The sequence below is a fragment of the Xenopus tropicalis genome, chromosome 6 (assembly GCF_000004195.4).
Source record: "Xenopus tropicalis strain Nigerian chromosome 6, UCB_Xtro_10.0, whole genome shotgun sequence".
Taxonomy (NCBI): Eukaryota; Metazoa; Chordata; class Amphibia; order Anura; family Pipidae; genus Xenopus; species Xenopus tropicalis.
Genome location: NC_030682.2, coordinates 76,464,168 through 76,486,792, shown reverse-complemented (window position 1 = coordinate 76,486,792; position 22,625 = coordinate 76,464,168). Strand labels below are relative to the sequence as shown.

The window sequence follows — 22,625 nt, the reverse complement described above, 5'->3', positions numbered from 1 at the left end:
CCTACTACTGATGTTAGACTAACAGGCCTATAGTTTTCAGGCTGAGAACGGGATCCCCTTTTAAATAACGGCACCACATTAGCAATCCGCCAGTCTCTCGGCACCATGCCAGACCTCAACGAATCCTGAAAAATTAAGTGAAGAGGCTTGGCAATCACAGCGATCATCTCATTTAATACCCTGGGATGAATCCCATCCAGTCCTGGACCTTTGTTTACCTTTACATGTTCAAGTCTCTTTTGAATTTCCTCCCGAGTGACCAATGCGTCAGTAGCTAAATTACTAGAACTGGGCATATTAAAAGGGAAGCCTTTATTAGCTGGCTCCTCAGATGTATAGACAGATGAAAAATAAGAGTTCAAAATTTATGCTTTTTCCCCATTCTCATCAACCAACTTACCTCCCGTGATAATAAGGTTCCCACGCCTTCTTGCTTAATTTTTTTACTATACACATAATTAAAAAATAATTTTGGATTCTTTTTACTCCTAGCTGCAATATCCCTTTCCATCTCTATTTTAGCTTGCCTGATAGTTTTTTTGCATGCTTTATTTGCTTCTATGAAAAGCCTTTCCCAGTTGACACATTGCAGAGATGCCCTTAAACTGGCAAAGTCTGCACGTCTAAAATCGAGCGTTTTAGTTACTCCCTTATAGAGCTGTCTCTGCAGCATTAACTCAAAGGAGACCATGTTGTGATCACTGTTCCCCAAATGCTCACCCACACAAATGTTAGAGATGAGTTCAGTATTATTAGATATTATTATTATTTCCCAATTCATCTCCTTCTCTCCTCAACTAATACCAAATTCCTCTGTGACTTCTCCCTCCACAACACATTCACATGACCCTCTCCAGTGTCATGCAAAGGGAGAACATGAAAGTAAATTATAAATTGTATTAAAAAAAAAAAAAAGCATTTGTATTACAATAATTGTGAGGAAACGTATGCCAATTCAAAGTGTGTGAAAATAAAAAAGTAAACATTTTAAGTAAATGTATTCTGCTTTTCATGCTGCCTATTCCCTTGCCTTAATTTCCCTGAAATGAAGATATATTAGGATCTATTTCATTGCAGAGCAGAAGCAACAAATTCCCATTCTATATTGGGAATTTTATTATTTTACAGGATAATTATATTTCTGCTTTAAACCATCAAAAAATACTATTTAGTAGTATTGGGCTACTCTGTAAACTTAACTGTCAAGAAGACTGAAATAAGCCCTATTACCAAAATACATAATGCTATTTTAATGATTATAGTTTATGTTCTCTTATTGCTTGAATTCCTATCTTTTCTTTATAATCTTGGCAAAAGAAAAAACTGAAAGGGTCCCTATATCAGTAGTAAATAAATGGATCTGTACACAGCTTAGACCTCAGTTTCTATTGGTGCTGACTTGCCAAATTTACATACAGTAATACCCAATTCTTAACATCCGCAATAGTTAAACAGAATCTTACCTAGACATGTTCTTTATGGCTTGCAGCAGCAGGCCTACCCACTTTCATTATTTGTTATGAAAAAAAAACTAAGTAAGCTTTATCAGAAAGGTCTACATATAAATACAGCCATAAGCACTTACAGTAATACTGCTCTGAGTCCTCTTTCAAAAGAAACACAGGATTTCTTGCCTCTTTTTTTGTAAACATGATGTTCTAGTGTCTGACTTTCTCTCTCAAAAACATTCTTAATTCCCATGGCCAGAGTCTGCGCAGTTCTTTCCTCTCTCCCCTCTCCTGCTTCCCCTCCGACCAGAATGCTAAGAACTTTCCCCCCCCTTCCCTTAGGAATGTGTGATCTGAGCTATAACGGCTAGAGACTGCAGGCAGGGAGCTACTTAAAATGGCAGCTGCTATCTTAAGCAAACAGAGAAAGATTCTGTAGCTGTTTACTCAGGTATGGTAATGGTTTCTGCAGAATATATATATATATATATATATATATATATTGTTCTAGGTGGTACTAATGTGGCAAATCTATTGGCAGTAAAATGTCAAAAAGACTTTCCTTCTCCTTTAATGTGGGATAACATTTCTAGTTAAAGAATTCATGGGGGAGGAAGCAAAGTGAAAAAAGGCACAGTGGACCTCTAGCAACCACATAAATGATAAAATTTAAAACTGGAGAGCTATAGACGAAAAGCGCCACTTTACCCTATAATATTGCTGCACAACTGACCAATTACGAATTGTCATAGAAAACAACAGTCAACAATTAGTGATTTACCCATTTAATGCATAAGGCTTTACATGTAATACTTAACTTATGTATCCTGTTTATTCTCCAAAATACCCATGTTAAATGCATTATGCCAAATTTGAAGATAAATAAATGGGCAATTAATCTTACTTACATACCACAAGTTAAAGAACAGACCTTGTTGATTAGAGCATCATTACATCATATTATAAACTTTTTCTAAACTGAGGAATGCAAGATTTCTTAGAGGCATTTTCCTGGCAAGAGTCATAAGTGCAATGCTAAATAGTTTATTATAAAAGATAATTATAACACATCAGTATAATCCATTTGCAATCTGACACTGAGTGATTAATGGCCTGCATTGATGTTGTATAAATGAAATAACAGTGCCTCATTAAAAACAAAGATGAGTGCAGCACAGATTGTAAGCTCTATGGGACAGGGACCTCCATCATCTTGTGTCTTTGACTCTTAACTTATCGCAACTGTATCTTGTAATTATTTGTGCTTATTGTAATACTTTGTATTTATCTATTTTAATACCCCTGTTTGTATTAATGTATTCTACTGTACAGTGCTGCGTACATAAGTAGCGCTTTATAAATAAAGTTATACATACATACAGCACGGTCATTTTATGGCTACTAAACAATGCATACTGTATTAGTTAACTGGGCCAGCTAGCTGGTTTGTTTTTTACATAAACAGGGTTTCTAAATTGATTTCCGTTGTTTATAATACCTAGGTAAGTTCGAACAAATACAAAAAATGAATTCTTAGCTAAACTTTCGAAGATCATCCCATGGCTTTAGCCAGTACTTCAAACTGTAAGGCTGGTTCACCCTGGGGGGACACAATGTAGTGGCTGGGTGGGAAGACCAGTTAAGGTGAGACTTGTGTACAATGTATATTTTTTCAGATACACACGAAAGCCCATACCAAGGATACATTACAATGGTATTTGGGGTGAACACTTTGCTTTCCTAGAAATTAATGTAAATTACTGATACAGCACTGTTTTCATGTCTATAACATAGTAACACAGTAAGTTAGGTTGAAAAAAAGAGATACGTCCATCAAGTTTGAGTTTCATAATGCCTATATATAACCTCTCTAACTGCTAGTTGATCCAGAGGGAGGCAAGAAACCCCATCTGAAGCCTCTTTAATTTGCTGCAGAGGAGAAAAAATTCCTTCCTGACTCCAAGATGACAATCGGACCAGTCCCTGGATCAACTTGTACCAAGAGCTATCTCCCATAACCCTGTCTGTAAACTAAAAATGCTAAATAAATAAAAAGCCCATTAACTTCTAGCCTATGGAACCAAATCTCATAGAAAGCACTGTAAAATACTCTCTGTATGGCCAATAGTTAGGACACATTTTCAGAAATGCTTGCTTATCACTACCTGCATCTGCCATACACAGAGAGGTTCCCATGCTTTGCTATGAGGAGTGGTAGCAGGTGATTTGGGGCATTTTGATTGCTGCCGTTTTTTTCTAGAGTACCATAGTACCATAGTGGTCAAAACACCAAATATAACATAGGCCAAATAATTTGTACAAACATGGAAAGTGTGTCATCAGTTTGGAGCATACATTTAGAAGTGCGAAAATTGTAGCTTACATGACATATAGGGGGTTATGTAATAATATTCACTAAGTTTGCCCATAGCAACCAATCAGCAGGCAGCATTTAAGGGTCACCTGTTTAAAAGCAAACACCTTATTGGTTGCTATGGTTTACTGCGCATAGACAAACTCAGTGCCTTTTATTACATATGGAGGTAAGAATCTGTAAGTATGCATACCTCCCAACATTTGAAAAATGAAAAGAGGGACAAAAAGATTTGAAACAATGGGAGATCACACAGCAATCAAGGGCAGTCTTCCATGAATCAAAGCCCACCGATTCATTATTCAAAACAAGTCTTCATACCTTGCAGTCATCAATATACGACAATCACTTTGAGAAATGTAGTTAATTACATTGTGACTGCTTGAGTGTCTTTGCTATCTTTTTAATGCAACTTAAACCCATACTTCCCAGTTATCTCTATTTAAGGCTATGTAAAGGGGTGAGCATTACCTTAAAGTGGGTGGGGTTACGGGGTTTGTTCTAACTAGTGCTCCTTTTTTTTTTAGAAAGTAAATTGCTGTGATAAATATACAAATATTTAAGCCCTGTCATGGTACAGGAACATTTATTCATATGATTTTAAATGGAAGAAAATGAACTTTTATGTGGAAGTGAGTTATAACTATCATCGCCGGAGAGAAATGAACTGGTTGAATTACAATTTCCCAGAGAATATACTGATATAAAAGAACAGGCAATAGCTTATTATATATACAATCCACTAATTAAAGCTTATGGAATCAAATGCTGTAAGCAGTGATGTGAAGCAATTACTTCGAGTATGTAATTGTGAAGAACAATATTCTTGAGGGACTAAGCAAGAATACAGTATTTATCCAAAATTGAGAAACAGCTTCAATGCATCATAAATTTAGGATGGAAGAATAGTCTGTCAAAACTGCCTACTAAGATACAATAGATACACAGAGAGTCAGGCTATATGCCTACTTAGGTATCATAGATACCCAGAGAGTCAGGCAATATGGTCATAAAACTTCACACATTGGCAGTGCACTCCAGTCAGCATAAAAAACTGCAACAGTTAGTATTAAAATCGATCAACCCTAATTTGAACATCTAAAAAACACAGCTTGAGAGCAGGGTCCTCTTAAAGAGAGGTCTCTGAGGAAGTGGGCTGTCACTAAACACCTCAAGCTCTTTTTTAGATGTGCAAATAAAGGTTGATCGATTTTTATGCTGACTGCCAATGTGTGAAATATGCACTGCCAATGTGTGAAATTTTGTGAAAAGACTTGTCCCCTGGCTACGCACTCGGGGCAGGAGCACTCAGGTCAACAGCTTTGGTAAGCATAATGTTTTCTTGTTTGGAAGTGGGTTCTCTCTGGCCATGAGTGCAGGGTCCGGGGCAGGTTGCATCTTGTTGCTAGGCAGCAGTCAAACTGGGCCCCCCCCGAAGAAATTTTTTTTGAGAGTCCCTCCTCCCCAGCCACCCCTCCCAGCTCTGACCGTGCCGCACCTCCCAGCCCAGGACTAAGATTGCTGCTGTATATATACTGTTGCTTTTGTCTTGTTTACCCTAGCAACCAGGCAGTGGGTTAAACAAAAGACTGGAATATAAATAGGATAGGGCCTGCATAGTAAGATAAGTAAAAAGGTTACAATATTAATGAATTTGTAAACTCACAGAGCAATAGTTTATGGCTGTTGGGCAAAAAATTGAAAGGCAAATAATTTGAAAGCTATGAAAAAAAATAATGAAAACCAATTGTGAAGTTGCTAGGAACAGGCCATTCTATAACATACTAAAAGTTAGTGTAAAGGTGAACCACCGTTTAAGTAGCAAATATTGTTTTATCCCAGCTAGCTGGGAGGATGTGTTCGCTTACTTTATTGAAATTCTGTTCAGTGTAATTAATTGCCTGTATGTGGCACCATTCTGAAATCCAGAAAAATGGTTTACCATGTATTTGAGTGCAAGAAACATCTCTCTTAGTGGCAAAAAAATCAGTTTAATATGCAGTAAAAGACAAATACATTTTGTACCTTTGGAGAAGACTCCACAAGCTTCATGTTTCTACGGTCCCAGCCAGCACCATCAAGGAACAGGCCATAAATGTAAACACCACCTATATCAGCCGGTGGTGGTGCATTAACATCTTCTTTCATCATTCTGGTGACATCATTGTGCAAAATGACACTATCAAGAGCCCAACCTTTTGACAGGTTCATACGCGTAGTTTCCTGTCTCATGGCCGTCAGGAAACCCTACAGGAAAATATGGTTTTACAAAGGTAAGTTGCTCAGTCCTGACCATCCTCCAGGTTCTATGATAAGACAGTTTAATGTAAACAAACTGTTCACTTCAATTGTAACAAATGTAAAGAGGTTAATTAGAAGAAAAGTTACAATCACTGGGGGGGGGGGGGGGGGGTCAGCCCCAGGATTATGAAGAAAGAAGGTCAGTAGAGGAGATAACTGCACTGGCCCAGGGTATATGCGAGGGAGCATTCTTCTTCCTCCTGTCTTCTTTCTTCATAATCCTGTGCAGTAGAGGCGAAAGCCAGCTTTTTTGTTACTGTGCATGCGTGAAGACCGAAGCAGGAAGGATTGCTACCTCACATACACCCTAGCCGGTGCAGTTTTCTCCTAACAGGATCACTGGCCAGGGGTTTCAGTTAAGCGATTACAATAACTGTGGGGTACATCCCCCAGTTATTGTAATTTTCCTTCTCCTTTAAGGGAGGTCTTCCTTCGGCATCATCCCATAATTTTCCTTAGGTTACATTACACCCAAATCATGAACTGAACTTACTGATTTAAGAGGTTTCTATGGGGCTGATTTACTAACCCACGAATCCGACCCGAATTGGAAAAGTTCCGACTTGAAAACGAACATTTTGCGACTTTTTCGTATTTGTTGCGATTTTTTCGGCTTCTTTACGAATTTTTCGTTACCAATACGATTTTTGCGTAAAAACGCGAGTTTTTCGTAGCCATTACGAAAGTTGCGTAAAAAGTTGCGCTTTTTGCGTAGCGTTAAAACTTACGCGAAAAGTTTCGACTTTTTCGTAGCGTTAAAACTTAAATGGTGCAAAGTTTCGCGTAAGTTTTAACGCTACAAAAAAGCGCAACTTTTTGCGCAAGTTTTAACGCTACGAAAAATCGCCAGATTTTACGCAACTTTCGTAATGGCTACGAAAAACTCGCGTTTTTACGCAAAAATCGTATTGGTAACGAAAAATTCGTAAAGAAGCCGAAAAAATCGCAAAAAATACGAAAAAAATCGCAAAATACCGATCATTACGAAAAAAACGCAATCGGACTCATTTCGACCCGTTCGTGGGTTAGTAAATGTGCCCCTATGTCTAAATTAGACCTATGGTAACTAACACTGCAGAACACTGCACCAGTTCAATTAAACTTTAAGGAAGGTTTACACACCTCCCGTTGCCTTGATTTTGTAAACAACCATTTGCACAAAAATGTTTAAAAACAGTACGAAAATGCGTGCACAGATTGTAAGAGGGACAGAGTAATTTTAAATTTTTTTTCTTTGTCTAAAAAGCATGTGTGCATACAATCAACAGTACATGCCTACCATTGACAGTTATGATAAATACATTGTCACCTTTGAAAGGTGATATGTAGGGGTGTACTTGGTCAACATTTTTTTCACACAACTTGATAACTGGTCCCCTATTAATGTGTTCCTGCATACATCATTTTCTGCATGCTTTGCAATCTGTTGTATGCTCTGCTTTCACAAGTAACACCATTTGCTACAGATATGGGAATGGGAAACATACAGTAGATGAAAAGCTCTTGGCTAACAAGCCTAGGCTAAAATCACAATGTATTTTCTTCTCTGACAGAGGAGAAAATGTCAGTTCTGCCTGATACTACCCAAATAACTTCCTTATAAGAATGAAAATTCATTGTGTTGGTCTGACAATTAGTTTGAGTATCTATAGTCAAGTAATTTTTGCTTGGGGAAAGCAAAGACCTTAATTCCTAGTAATCAGTTATTTCTTATTGACATGGCCTTTACAAAATTATTGGTGACCTTTTTAATACATAGTTGTGCTGATTTTAACTTGCTGTTAGAAGTAAGAAGCATAGCTGTTTGCAAACAGTCTTACTTGTGGGTTGAAAAACCCTGTCATCCAGAATTGGTTAGGTCGCCCATCAAACAACCAGCTTCGAAACTGCTGATTTCTTTCCAAGAGCTCTGTAAACCAAAAACCCAGCGTAGAAGATTCCCAGGAAATTTTATACCAAAGTTTTGGGATCCTGGCATCGTACATGTTATCTAGAGCATCTCGCAAATCTTCTGACATAATAATGGTTCCTAGAAAAAGTACAATATAAATATTAGCCACAACAATTCTTTAGACAATTTTAAAAGTGTTCAATCTGAGTTTATTTAAAAGCCAATATATTTTTGGCAAGAGAAAAAACTTTATGCTTCATATGAGACAAATACAATAAATGGCAGTTGCCAAAGGAAAATCTAGCAAAAAAGATAGTATATTGCAATATATGGACAAACAATCCCTGCTTTGCTTAAAGGGGAGTGCATTTCTTGTCAGCTTAATATACAGAATATCTTCATGTCCTATATATATTGATAATGGGTAAATGCTGAGGATCTCTTGCAGGAAAGAAAGTGCAGTCAATGTCCACTTATTTAATGTTATGCCCCAAGTGCATTTGTACTAATCTAGCCAAAAAAGACTCGCTTTAGGCATGAAAGGGGTTATGTAATAAAAGGCACTAAGTTTGCACAGGTACAGTAACAAATAGCAACCAATCAGCAGGTAGCATTTACTGATCACCTGTTTAAAAGCAAACATCTAATTGGTTGCTATGGGTTACTGCACCTGGGGAAATGTAGTGACTTTTATCAAATATGGGGCTAAGACGCAGTTCACCTTTACAAACAGTACACCACAAAAATATTTTGATATTTTTAATTTTCATTTCTGAAATGTAAGTTTTCAAGTGAATTAGTGTACACTCCGCACTCTTGTTCTTCCACATCACTGGTTATCAGAAGTGTTTTCATTTTAATGTATCATACTTTAACAGTTTAGTTATCTGTGACATAGTCTACTGAGCATGAGTGGAGAGAGAATGAAACAAATTCACTTTCAAAACATATAGCCCCCAGAAAATAAAATAAGGTAATTTTATAGAGCCATTAGTTATGGTCTCCTTTACATTGGAAGCTCAGTAAGCTCAGTAAATTATAGTTACATAAATGAAGCTTTTTCAAATATTTTTAGATGTAACAATGTATTTTCCACATATATCCACATATCATTCCAGCTTGGAAACTAATTGTACTAATTTTTTCTTCCCACATGCAATTTACATCCGGGAACAGCACTTACCACTACAACTGTATGAAGTGAATGGTGCTTGACTACTCTAAATAGTCAAATATATTCACAGATTTACAAAGGCTTAAATTAGTTACTTTCTTAACAAACTAACCCCTAACAGACAAAAGCCCAAATCCACTGCCATCTAATGAGCCCCCTTCCTGCAGCCTATCTGCAGTGAACAGTGTCTCTGATAGTAAATGTAGGGACCCATAAGGTTAAGCTCCCTATGGCTTTACACCCTACCTCTTCACATATTTACTGTTATTGGGCAAAGCCCTTATACTCAGGTTTCAGTTATGTAACTGTATTCCCTATAGGTTTATACAGGTTGACCACTCCCCTTGCAGACTGATATAGTGTCTAGCAAGGAGGAGTGGCTTCCTCTTTGGCTGCTTGTCTGCTACCTAAGCACAGCTCCCTCTGAGCCTGGGTGCAGCAACAGGCCCCAGTAAGGCCCCAGTAAGCCATCTTAGTCCATTAGACCATTGTATCATCTGGAGAAGTCGGGGACAGGGCCCCGTGAATGAGGATAAGCAAGCACAGCAGAGTATTTAATAACACTTTCTAGGAAAGTGAGCATAGTCAGCTCTAGCTAGAAAGGGCAGCCATTAGCCCCACCAAAGGAGTGATTCGATTCAGAAGTAGTTCTCCTATCAGGCAATGTTAACCCCTGATCCCTACTCACCCGAAGGACTCATCCACTAGAGGTTATCAACCTAAAGGAGTTCCTACTACTTGGACTACCTCCCAAGTGGTACTGGTTGAAAGGTGTGTTTCCCTGCCCAGACTCTACCAAGAGGTGGGATAAAACGGTGCATACCCTCTCTTCTGCAAAAGAGCATTTCCTTATTGTACCGTCTCAATCTGCCTGTCTGTGAGTATGATAATCCTGCGTGGTGTCTTTGACCAATAAATCTGTATTATAGTTCACCATAAGAACCTTTCTAGTGTCCATTTATACCATCTGCACTACACAGCCTCAGAAAGCTGTAGTTCAACTACACCCTCAGCTCCTATACAGCTGTCTCCCACCTAGCGGGGGCCTATCCTGGGAAAGGGGGTCGCATGTAACACATGCTCTACATCATCTACTAGCCTGGATTTACCCCTTTAAAACCAAAATAGTGTTACATTTGGTGCCCAACGTGCTTTTTGAACCATTATATTCAATCTGGAGCCATTGACCTAAGGGACTGAGCTGCTGTGTGTATCACTTTAAATTTTGCTGACAGGCACTGCCGGAAGTGATAGGCAAAGGTGCCTGCAGGCCTGATCGTAAATCCTGAATTGTAATTGGCCGTGGGTTCGGGCTTGAAAGGTTCCATTGGCTGGCGCTACTGTCAGTCACCGCTACTATACTTTGGCGCCTCTTCTCTACAAATCCCGCATGAAGTCACGCTAGTTTACGAGACTTCAATGGGCATTGCCCGGAGCTGACGTCACGGCGGCCATCTTGTGCCTCACATTTGAGCTGACCGGTCGTGCTTTTAGTGCTCTTGTCTACAGAGTGTGGTTAGCGGCTGCTTCCACACAGAACAACTTCTAAGAACTAAGCGATTACTCAGTTACCCTGCCTTTTACCTGCGGCTGTGGAAAAGGACAAGCCGGAACTGAAGTTCGCCTGTGCCTTGCCAGAGCCTGCACCTGCGGCCTGGACCAGCTGGCACATCACTTCTATATACTCCGTGCCCTGCCTTCCCGGACACTGGAGGATAAACCGGCACATAAGGGGGCTACCATACACTGCCTGGACACGGCTGCGCCAGGATTATCCTGTTGAAGCTCCATTACTGTGAGTACCCCACGGCTGTGGGAAAGCTACACTCCATTCTGTTTGCCCTGCCAGTTTTGCTGAGTGTACCGAATACACCGGTGCCTGAATATATCCCCGGGTGCGTCTCAGAACTGCGATTGCGGTCTGGGATCAACTGCTGCAGGACCCTAATTATTACTGCTGCGGCTGCAGAGTAAAGTACTTTGTGGACTCTAGTCCTTTATATTCTACAATGGCCGACCATGCGAGCCCCCGTTCACTGACCCCGGAGGCCCTGGGCAGTGGAATGATTTCTATCCCGCCACCCCAACGCTTTGTGTGGCTGGGCACATTTGGGGAGAGCACTGCTGAGGATGGCAGCATAGTGGTTGAGCCGTACTGTGAATGTTGTGGACAAGTTATTACTCGCTGCCCCTATTGTAAAACTCGCTGCTGGGCAAACCTATGGAGAAGGCAAAGGAATACCCAGGAACCCCCAGACCTGCTACACCGGTGCCTGCTGTGCTACCACAACAACATACTACTAATGCTCCTATAGAGGCTACTGAGGATATACTACCTAAGTCAAACAGTTCCGAGGAGGGCATTGACATAGCCTCAGTGGCCGGATCAGAAGCAATGTGGCCACACAACACGGACATTAGCCCTTCACAAATTCCTCAGGCCCCTGCTGGAGTGACGGAGGCTGAGGAACACCTGCATCTGCTTAACCTGGTGGTGGGCAGAGGGAGATCCAAGTCTGCTACCCTGGAGGAGGCAAGCGTGACATCATCACCTTCCACAGGGAGTGGTATATTCTTAAGTGCCACGTATCCAAGGAGGCGATTCAATACAAATTGGGCCGCAATGGACTTTGGCCCACCAAAAAAGTACCCTGCCGGAGGGGCACAGATTTTTGATGTACTGAAAGCGCCATTAGTTACATCTCAAACAATACCTCCACCTCCCCATGCAGTCAGCAAGGGCACCTCCTTCTGGGTTGCCCAGGGAAGGGCTGACTCGGAGAAATTTTGAGTGCAGAGAATAATCAACGAGAAAGTTTACCAGCAGTGGGGCTTTTATATGCCTTATGCTCCGGAGTGGGTCTATGATGAGGTGGAGGCTCATGTTGATGAATGGCTCTACGGAGAGTTAATCCGGCGGGAAGGCCTAATACCAGGAGGCCTCCTTCACCAAAATGCCACCAGGAGGAACCAGGATGCAGAATACCTGGCAAATATTGCTGAGAGTGGTGGTTCGGCCGAACCATATTGAAGCATGTAACACATGCTCTACATCATCTACTAGCCTGGATTTACCCCTTTAAAGCCAAAATAGTGTTGCATAAAGTTGAATTATACAAGCAAAACAGCGCAGCAGAGCTTTAAGCTGTCTCCCTTTGAATCTTCGTGTTCTCTTCTGATCAGTTTGGTGACAAGGAGCTTGCTGGCATATGCACAGTTGAGGGTAATCTCAGAGTATCTTTAACTCTGCATGCGCGCACAAACTCTGTGTTGCTAAACTGATCCGAAGAGAACACAAATTCAGAAGATGGCACTTGCTAGCTCTGCTGTGTTGTTCTGCTTGTATAGGTCAGCTTTGATATCAGAGACACTGTTCACTGAAATAGACTCTGCGGGAAGGGAGCAGGGAGGGGCTCGTTACATGGCAGTGGATGGGGCTTTTGTCTGGGGGGGTGGGTTAGGTATCCTTTAAAAACCTTTCTGAATTTTGAAAGTAAGTGGCACTTTTAAGGCTGATGCCACATGGGGCTGATTTTTGGGCTGCAGTAAAAAGCAGACCTTCCTTTTCTGCACCTGGAAGCATTGTGTACACCGGGGTGCAGGCACATGCGTTAGATGTCAGTGGATGCCGGCAGCAATAAAACGCGAGAGTTTGATTTTGAAGCCAATATCCACCATGTGTGCCCCAGGCAAGGCATGGGGAGGCTGATGCCAGCAGATGGGCTGATTCTAGGTTTGTAGAAAAACGTGTGGCATCAGCCAAAGTGGGGCTAATTTTCAGACAAATTTGCACATGAGCCGTAATCCACAGCAGCCAATAAGTGATTAGTATTTTTCAACCAGATTCAAGTAGAACAATGAAAGCAAAACTCTGGTTGCCATAGATTACTAGCCATATTGCCAGTGATGATAAATGATCCCCACTAGTGTGCTGTACACAAATACAGAGTACAAATAAGTCTAGTTTAGAAATTATTTCTAAATTCGGTTGGTATTTCGACATCATTTTTTTCACACCTCCAAGGATCACATATCACCCGTAGGTGTTGCTATGTGTCCTTGCAACAGCAATGTCATGATAAAAATAAAGAGATTTACAGCTGTTTTTTATGGGACCAAAACCGACATGAAAAAACTGTGACTGGCCCTGCTCTGGTCACCACCAGAAATTTTGAACTTTTATTTTTCATTTGTCTTTACAACTGAGGAGCCAGCTAATTAAGGCTTGCCTTTTAATAGATCCAATTCTATTAATATAACTACTAATGCATGGGTCACAAAATTCAAAAGAGACTTGAACATGTAATGGTAAACAAAGGTCCAGGACCGGATGGTATACATCCCAGGGTATTAAATGAGCTTAGTGCTGTGATTGCCAAACCTCTTCACTTAATTTTCAGGATTCATCAAGGTCTGGCATGGTGTAGAGAGACTGACAAATTGCTTATGTGGTGCTGTTATTTAAAAAGGGTTCCCCTTCTCAGCCTGAAAACTTTAGACCTTTTAGTCTGACATCAGTAGTAGGAAAGCTTTTGGAAGGGGTAATAAGAGATAGGATACTTGAAAACATTGCAACTCATAATACTATAAGTTTTTGCCAGCATGCTTTTATGCGTAACAGATCTTGCCAGACTAAGTTAGCTGCCTTTTATAACGAGGTGAGCAGGAACCTCCATGCTGGAATAGCAGTGGATGTCATCAACTTGGACTTTGATAAAGCGTTTGATACAGTACCTCACAGAAAGATAATGATACAATTGAGGAATATGGCCTAGAACATAATATTTGTAATTAGATAAAAAAAAAACTGACTGAAGAATAGATTACAAAGAGTGGTGGAAAATGGAACATTTTATAATTGGGCCAGTGTTGTTAGTGGAGTACCGCAGGGGTCAGTCCTTGGTCCTTTGCTTTTTAACTTGTTTATTGATGACCTGAGGGTGGGCATAGAAAGTACTGTTTCTATTAGCTATAAGTTCAATGCAGGATGCTGCCACTTTGCAGAGCAATGTGTTAAAATTGGAAAACTGGGCAGCAAAACAGAAAATGAGGTTCAATGTTGACAAGTGTAAAGTTATGCACTTTGGTAGAAACAATAAAAATGTGAGTTATATGCTAAATGGTAGTGTGTTGGGGGTATCCTTAATTGAGAAAGATCTGGGGATTTTTGTAGATAACATGTGGTCTAATTCCAGGCAGTGTCATTCTGTGGCTACTAAAGCAAATAAAGTGCTGTCTTGACTCAAGGGATGAAAACATAATTTTGCCTCTTTATAGGTCTCTGGTAAGGCTTCATCCTAAATATGCAGTGCTGTTTTGGGCTCCAGTCCTTAAGAAGGATATTAATGAGCTGGAGAAAGTGCAGAGACGTGCAACTAAACTGGTAAAGGGAAGATTTAAACTATGAGGTTAGACTTTTGAGATTGGAGTTGTTTTCTCTAGGAAAAAGGCACTTGCGAGGGCACATGATTACTCTGTACAAGTACATTAGAGGGGATTATAGGCACATAGGGGATGTTCTTTTTTCCCATACAATCACAGACTTTTTTTAAATTTTATTTTGTATTTATTATCCATAAAATTAACTATTACTTTGTTTGTATCTAGCAGCAAGCAATAAAACTTTTGAGGGACAATGTCAGGATAGATAAAAATATGAATAACGTGAATTAACCAAACAATACAATCAACTGAAGCAAATAGAGCAAGGCCTACAAGTAAATATAAGAATTTTTTTTCATGCCAAGATATTTTCAAAACCTGACCTTTACCAACATTCACAGCAATAGAGCTTTCTGCATAAAGGTATATCTGTTAGCTGCTAAAGGACATTTGGAACAACTGTTGATACAGTCAAGCCAACTATATGTCATTGCCTACAGTCTGAGTCAGTGCTATAGAATGGAGGGGATCAGTGCAGTGTAAAATTATGAAAAGTTTCTTATCACTCCTATGCTTCTGTCCTGTCAAAGCCAACATCTCCTGAAAGCCAACAATAAAATATGAAGGAACATAAGAATTTAGACAGTCAAACTGTTCTAAATGCTATATATATATATATATATATATATCATTCCTCGTTAAAACAAGTTGTTCTCGCTCCTCTTTGCCATCTTCATATATCCTGGCCTGCTGTAACATAGTAACATAGTATGTTGAAAAAAGACACACATCCATCAAGTTCAACCTTTTATGACAATATTAGCCTAACTGCTAGTTGACCCAGAGGAAGACAAAAAAACCCCTTTTGAAGCCTCTCCAATTTGGTGCAGTTCAGGGTGCAGTGGAGATTTCTTTTACTTTAGAGTAATAAGGTTGCTGGTGTCACTACTCAAATGTGTCCCACCCGCTTGCGACCAGAAGTGACATCACACCTGATATGTTTTGTTACAAGAACTTTCCTCAGAGGCGTGCATGCCAGGTGCTGCCGCCTGAGGCAAGTTAATCAACTCGCCCCATGGCAGCAGCGTACCTGCCCTCCTCCCGTGAATCTATGCTCCTTTTAATACAGCTCAAAACCTTGTTTGCCCTTGCAGCTGCTGCCTGGTATTGTTTGTTTACAGCCAAGTTTATTATCTAGAAGTACTACAAGGTCCTTCTCCATTATGGATTTGCCTAGTAAGGGTATAAGTGGCTTGCATACTTTTACATCCCAGGTGCATGACCTTACATTTTTTAACATTAAGGGTCAGATTTACTAAAACTAAACATTTTCTGGCCTTGAAACTCGTATAAACTCAACTTGGTATTTTTTTCGAATAAGACACGATCATTCTTGCATTTATTAAATGTCACAATAATGTTGGTAGGGTCGAATGAAAATATCAAGTTTATTGTCCGAAAATCAAGACTTTTCTAATCGAATTAGAGAAATTTGTGAAATTTAAATGGTCATTTATTTCCATGAATGCTCTTTATTATTCCCAAACAGGAATTGCTCCAGCAGCCATTTTAGGAGCACTGGTGCTCATTCTTGGAAAACAAGAATGTGTTTAAGTTTCACTTGTAACTGGGTGAAACTGGATACAATAATAGGATTAACTTTCCCGTAAAAACTGGGTGAAATCGAAAACAATGATGGGATTAACTTCCCCTTGAAAGTGTGTAGCAAACCAAAAACAAATAATACAAGTAGGAAACGTACCATTAACAACCAGTAGTTTAGAGAAGGAGATGCAAATGTGTTATATGTGCCCCTATTATAAGACAAATTCATATTTTTATATATAAATATTGTGAGAATAGATTAGGCAGAATATTCACCTCTTACTTTATGACTATCCTTTTATGACTAAATCGACACATGTTTTATAGGTCATTATGCATTAGCGGTCTTTGTGGTATCTCACACTAATAAAGATATCAGGTCAGGCTACCCATATGGCTAATCCTATATCCCCAGTTGGTGCCTTGTAAGGGGAATTTAACACAATAGAGTTTAAAGAAGATCATGGCCAGCCAGACTGAATCAGTGGCAGTTTAGCCAGAACTAAAGTTGATGAGCCTATAGGAGAATAATAATATGTCAATTGTCATTACAGTTTTCATTTTAAACTACATATGAAAAATAATGATATAATGGCTCTTTATTTGCATTTTTGTCATGTTCCCTTAAAAATTATCTACATTTACTCTGTACATATACTAGTTCTCTAAACTGAAAGTTGCAGCTCACGTAATCAGTGCCTGCACTGCCTATAATTAAAAAAAAAAAAAAAAATCACTTTGGCTTACCAGTATTGTACAAGATACAGCAAATGTCTTATCAAACAACAAAGACCTGTGCATGGTTCTAAGGTTATAATCCTAAAGTTTACAAAATGAAAGCAAGTGCCATCTGTCCCTATACAGTGTACTTCCCTGGCACGTTAGCAACACATTTGGATTAGAGAAGAAATCAACAGATTACCATATGCTCCAGCTGTCCCTAGCAGTCACTATTTCCCCACCCCGCTAAATCTTATCCCTCTAAATGTTCAGTGTGGGTGGAAGAGAAATAAAGGGATGTTCTCCAACAGAGATTTTCCTTTTGTGCATGTGCTTGTCAGTTCAGTGCCCAAAAGCAATCACGAAAGAGGACATAAATCTGTAGAAGCAATCTATGCATCCAAAAATCAGACAGGGCTTCTCAGATTCAGCTGCTAATGGTAACATTACACTTCTGACAGCATATGCTCTGTTTTTCCAGAAAGAATTGACAAATGCGGTTTTCCTTTACCAAGTCAATGAATGTCAAAATGCATATAATTATGTATATAAATAAAATTAAACTCATTTAGTTAAAGTCAGTATTGCAATTTCATTGGTTTTCTAGAATACAAAAAGCACCTGCTATTAAAGTGCTTAGCAGCATGATAGTCATCATCTCTTTAGATAAATAAAAGCACATGAATAGACAGAAAGCAGGTCTTTTTTCAGGGACGTCTGACCTCTGTGACAGTGCCTCCATAGCATACATAGCTCCAGTTTGTCAGCATGTTGCCATGGGGTAGATATAAAACTTACTGATAATACACTCAGCAAAGAAACATTTCTGTGGTCTAAGGGTATGTACCTTGAAAAAAGACCTGCCTTCTGTCTATTCATGTGCTTTTATTTATCTAAAGAGTTGATGACTATTGCGCTGCTAAGCACTTTGATAGCAGGTGCTTTTGTATTCTAGATCTAATTTTTACAGAATTGATTCACATTGTAGAACACCTTAGTGCAGTTATCTCCAACTATTTGCAAGTGAAAAATAAAACTGATCGTTTTGGTTTGCTGAAAAATTTGTGAATTTTAAATGGGTGTAACCTTAGATCAAAGCAACAGTGCAGAGGGAAGGCCTTGATGCACTGAATAGGAACATCAATAAGGCAAAATACTTTACATAGAATGACAAAGGTTTATACATTCATTTCCTGTCCAGGGCTGAGAGAGTTAATATTGGCTAGAACCATTCAAAGCTTAATGTCATACAGGGAAAATTTTGTCGCCTGATGCAACTGTATGGAAAATGAAGATTTGGTATGGTTTGAGCAGACCAAGCCATTAGGGGTCATTTACATAGACCTTGAACATTGGACCCTTTAATGCACATTCAGATAGCACTTCTGCCTCAGGTTTGACTGTATTCTGCACTTCGTGGCAGATACAGGAGAGGGGGGTGGGGGGAATAGGGGGAAAAGGTACAAGAAAGAAACTGGGTTTGACTGGTGTTCACTGCATCCAAGTTTTGTTTTATGGTTGGGTCATGTTGGAGAGAAGTTCCCAGGGAGACCAGATTTTAAAGGACATGTACACCCCACACAAAAAAATGTAATCAAAGAACAGCCTCTTTGAAATCTTTCAATACCTTCCACACTGGTTGTCCAGAGGTTAATAGTAAGGCTGCAAAATCCCCTTAATCACTCCTGTAATCTGTAACCCACTCGGCCCCCGCCCTCAGGAATTTGCTTTGGCTGTTGGCTTGTGGGCATGCTCAGTTGCCCCCCCCCCCAAGTCTAGCAGCCAGTAAAGAGATAGCATTGCTGGTTCCCATAGAAACTCAGCTCGAGCTGCCTGCTTCAATTTTTTTTCTCCCAACCTGAGCTCAACTCAAACAAAGCAGAACTTTTATCAAAGACATTTGTGCCTGTGTGAGCCTGTATTCTTGATGAAATATATGCTGAATAAGGGTCTGTGTGTATGCTGTTTGCAGATTTAAATGTATCCAATTATGTATCAGAGGAAAAATGGCCACCAGGTAAAAGCTGCTATTTTGTTTAGGAAAATGTGATGGTGCTGGCAAACAGAGGGGATATATGCAGTACAAATGATGCCATTTGGGTGGGGGAGGCGTGCCCAACTGATATACATTGTAGGCAAATATAGGCTTTAAATGTCCTTTAAGATACTAAGGTACTTTGTTTTGTATATGGGCCAGTCTGTATTTAAATTGCATGGTGTTATTAATTTTTTTTTTATTTCCTGGATAGAGGGGATGGCATGGGTCTTCCATTTAGCTGCTATGGAGATGCGGGCTACTGAGAGTATCTGATTGACCAGTTTTTGTGTAGATTTTGAGAGTTGTTTGGAGGGTTTCCCCAGGAGGAAGATAAGGATATCTTTATCAAGCGTCTGAGATGTAACCTGCCATATGAGTGTTAGGATCTCATCCCAGAAGGTCTGTATCTGGGGGCTGGACCGGAAGATATGTACATGGCAAGTCTCCAAGATGTCCACATCCCCTCCAACAATTTTGGGACTCTTTAGGGAACAGTGCATGAAGTTTAAACGGAGTATGGGAGTATGATACCAGTACATAAGGATTTTATAGATATTTTCCCTTTGTCTAGTGCAGGTGATGCCCCGCTTTGTGTTGTCCCATATACAGTAGCTGCCCACTCATTTTCTCCTAGTTCTCAGCCAATTTGGGTATCCCATTTCCGCATATAATTATGTTTGTAATCTGTGGTTCGAAAGGGATCTTTTAGCAGCTTGTATATATTAGATATTAATCCTCTTTGTGGCAGGCCATTGATAGCCAGGTATTCAAAGGAAGATAAAGTAAGTGTCCTTGAGCTGCCTGTAGTATGGAAGCATAATAGTGTTTTAGTTGGAAGTATTCGTACCATAGCAAGGTAAGGTTTGGGGCCTTGTCATTTACATTTGCTCTCGTTAGAAATGTTCCTTGGGTCTGATATGTTAGGTCCAGTGCAGTAAAAAAGGGTAAGTGTAGCCAGTGATAGAGATATTGTGGGGTTAAGGCAGGTTCAAATTGGGGATCGCCTAGATGGGAGACCAATTGTGATGCATAGGACTTAAGCTTGTATTTAAATCTGAGTTTCCACCATAGTTCCAGAGTATGTTTCGTAGCCTTAAGCATTGGGACTGGGGGAGTGTGTCTGTTTTTCTGTTCCTAAATGATCCCTATAGTGTCATTCTTTAGAAACAACACAAAAAAAATTGGTGTTAAATCAAGTAAACATCTTGCTGTGCCAATACTGATAGAGTGCAGTATCTTGCAGTTATACTACTCTCCTCTAATGCAACACACTGCACCCTATTAATATTGGCACAGCAAGATGTTTATTTGAACCCTATGAAAACAGGATATTCCTACTATAGAATTTATATATCACACTCTTTAGTTATCTCTATTTATCTCTATTAGAAACACAAGGATGGCACTGCTTGCTTTTTAACATTAATATAATAATGTATAGCCTTTACAACATGATTAACAATCACACAGGTTGAGTGCCTCTGAATAGTACAGGTATAGGACCCATTATCCAGAATGCTTGGGACCTGGTGTATTCTGGATAAGGGGTCTTTCCCTAATTCGGATCTCCTACCTAAAGTCTACTAAAAACATTATTTAAACAGTAATTAAACCCAATAGGATTGTTTTGCCTCCAATAAGGGGTAATTATATCTTTGTTGGGCTCAAATACAAGGTACAGTTTTATTATTACAGAGAAAAAGGAAATTATGTTGAAAAATTAGAATTATTTGCTTATAATGGAGTCTATGGGAGATGGCCTTTCCGTAATTCTGAACTTTCTGGATAATGGGTTCCCGGATAAGGGGTCCTGTACGGTGATTTGTATAATTGCAGACTGAAAGATCTCAGAGTGGGGCCCCTTCCTGCGAATTGGTGCTGCTTTTGGGTTTTAAATGATTTTAATGTTCTTAGTACTAGCATGGTGACAAATAAATATTGATTTTTATTATACTAATTAAATAACTATTGTGTTTTTGAACCTGGGTGGGGTTGCCAACTGCTCGGTTTTGACCTGGACAGCCTGGTTTTCAGAAGGGCTGCCTGTGTTTAAACTTCCTGCCCAGTTTTCCTGAAGTCGCTGAGTCATAGCCCCGCCCAGCGACTTCATGGCCCTGCCTCTTCCCGCCCTGTGATGTCACAGTCCCACCTCTTCCCAGCCCCCGTGAAATCACTGTCCACCCCCCGCCCAGCGACAATTGCCAGCATAAGTAGCAACCCTAATCCCTGGTTACTACCCTTTAATACCAATTTTGTGTGCTTTCTCAATATAAAAGAAGGGACACCTTGTATCAATGTATATCTAAATAATAATCTAGTGTAGATTGAAAAGAGTTTGGAGGTTACAAATGTGTTAACAACTCTTTAGAGAGTTAATCTTAAACTGTTGGTACTTTCACCAATTGGTAAATGTATTAAATAGACCTACCACGTTGGAATGGAATATGAGTTATATGGTAACCAGATATTGTAAAAACAGGACCAAACTAAAAAATATGCACAGTTAGCTAATTGCTAAGATTTCTCACAGATTTAATTAACAGTAAAATACAAATTAATCATCATGCCCTTGTGGGGCAAGAATCAATTGTTGGTTTTTAACACAAAATGTACTTTGTATTCAGTTAAAGTCTTAGATATAGACAGTAGGAATACTTTGCCTTTACATTGAAAGTGCACATTAATGTTTCAGAGCTTGCCTGCCAAAGGATTAGGTAAACTCACTTGGTTGAGCAATCAATGGCAGAATTAATCTATAAACAATACAAAAACAATGCATTTCAAGCCTAGAGTTTCTACTTAATTAAGAGTTGAGAAATATATTTTTACACCAACATTTCTTCTAACTTTAAATAATTTGCTTAAAAATGTTTCTTTATCTTTCTTTATTCTTACTTTATTTTATTTCAACATGAATCTCTTTCTCTCTTTTTCTGTGGAATAACATCTATTTGCTCATGTTGGGAAACAAAAAGCTTTGATAACTGTTATGGGGGTACAGAAAGAACCTGAACACATTGCCAGAGGTTACTGGAGTGTGACCACCAACAGAATTACCATAAGCTTCTGTCAAACAGACAAATGTCTGAGACCTGATGTACGGAGAAGAAAGAAACATTTGTGCTTTGCTTATAAAGTACTGGATACAAGCTGAGTTTTCCTGAACATGATAATACTCAGGACAACGATTACTTTTCTCAGCTGGGAACAAAAAATACTGACAATGCAGGACCTGACAGTTTCATCTACAATACGGCAATCACCCAACCACCTACATTTGTCAAACTGTTGTTCTCATCATTTCAACTCTTATTATGATTGCTGCAATTAGATTTATTATTACAAAGGACATAAATTACTACATAATTTCTGTATTTTGTTACAGAGCCAACATTTTTCATTTTTTAAAGGGCAAATCTGATTCCTTCCAACAAGCTATAAAATCTGGTCTTAAAATACTGTACTAGGTGTAATGCACTTCATTTCATGCAGATGCTAACAGACGCTTTGTTTAGTATTTGTCTTTATAAATTTGCAAAACTGTACAACAAATGCAACAAGCAAATAATTTTTTCTTTCTTGATTTAAACTGACATGCACTGAATGCAATGTTCATATGTACTTTAGGGCTTAGCCAGTATATGTTTCCCTTCAAAAGGCAGTAAAGAGCAAGAGTATGCTCTTAGCACATA

At 39.3% G+C, this 22,625-nt stretch overlaps 1 protein-coding gene across 3 annotated transcripts in view; it reads right to left on the bottom strand.

Annotated features, from left to right (window-relative positions):
* Positions 1–22,625, bottom strand: part of LOC100488102 (dynein heavy chain 5, axonemal) — a 267,205-nt gene that overhangs the window by 5,736 nt on the left and 238,844 nt on the right. For all 3 annotated transcript variants that reach the window (XM_031903513.1, XM_031903511.1, XM_031903512.1), the window contains 2 exons: positions 7,944–8,152; positions 5,848–6,069 (listed from right to left, as the gene is read on the bottom strand). In XM_031903513.1, coding sequence (XP_031759373.1) covers positions 5,848–6,069; positions 7,944–8,152 — 431 coding nt within the window. The remainder of the gene's footprint in view (positions 1–5,847; positions 6,070–7,943; positions 8,153–22,625) is intronic.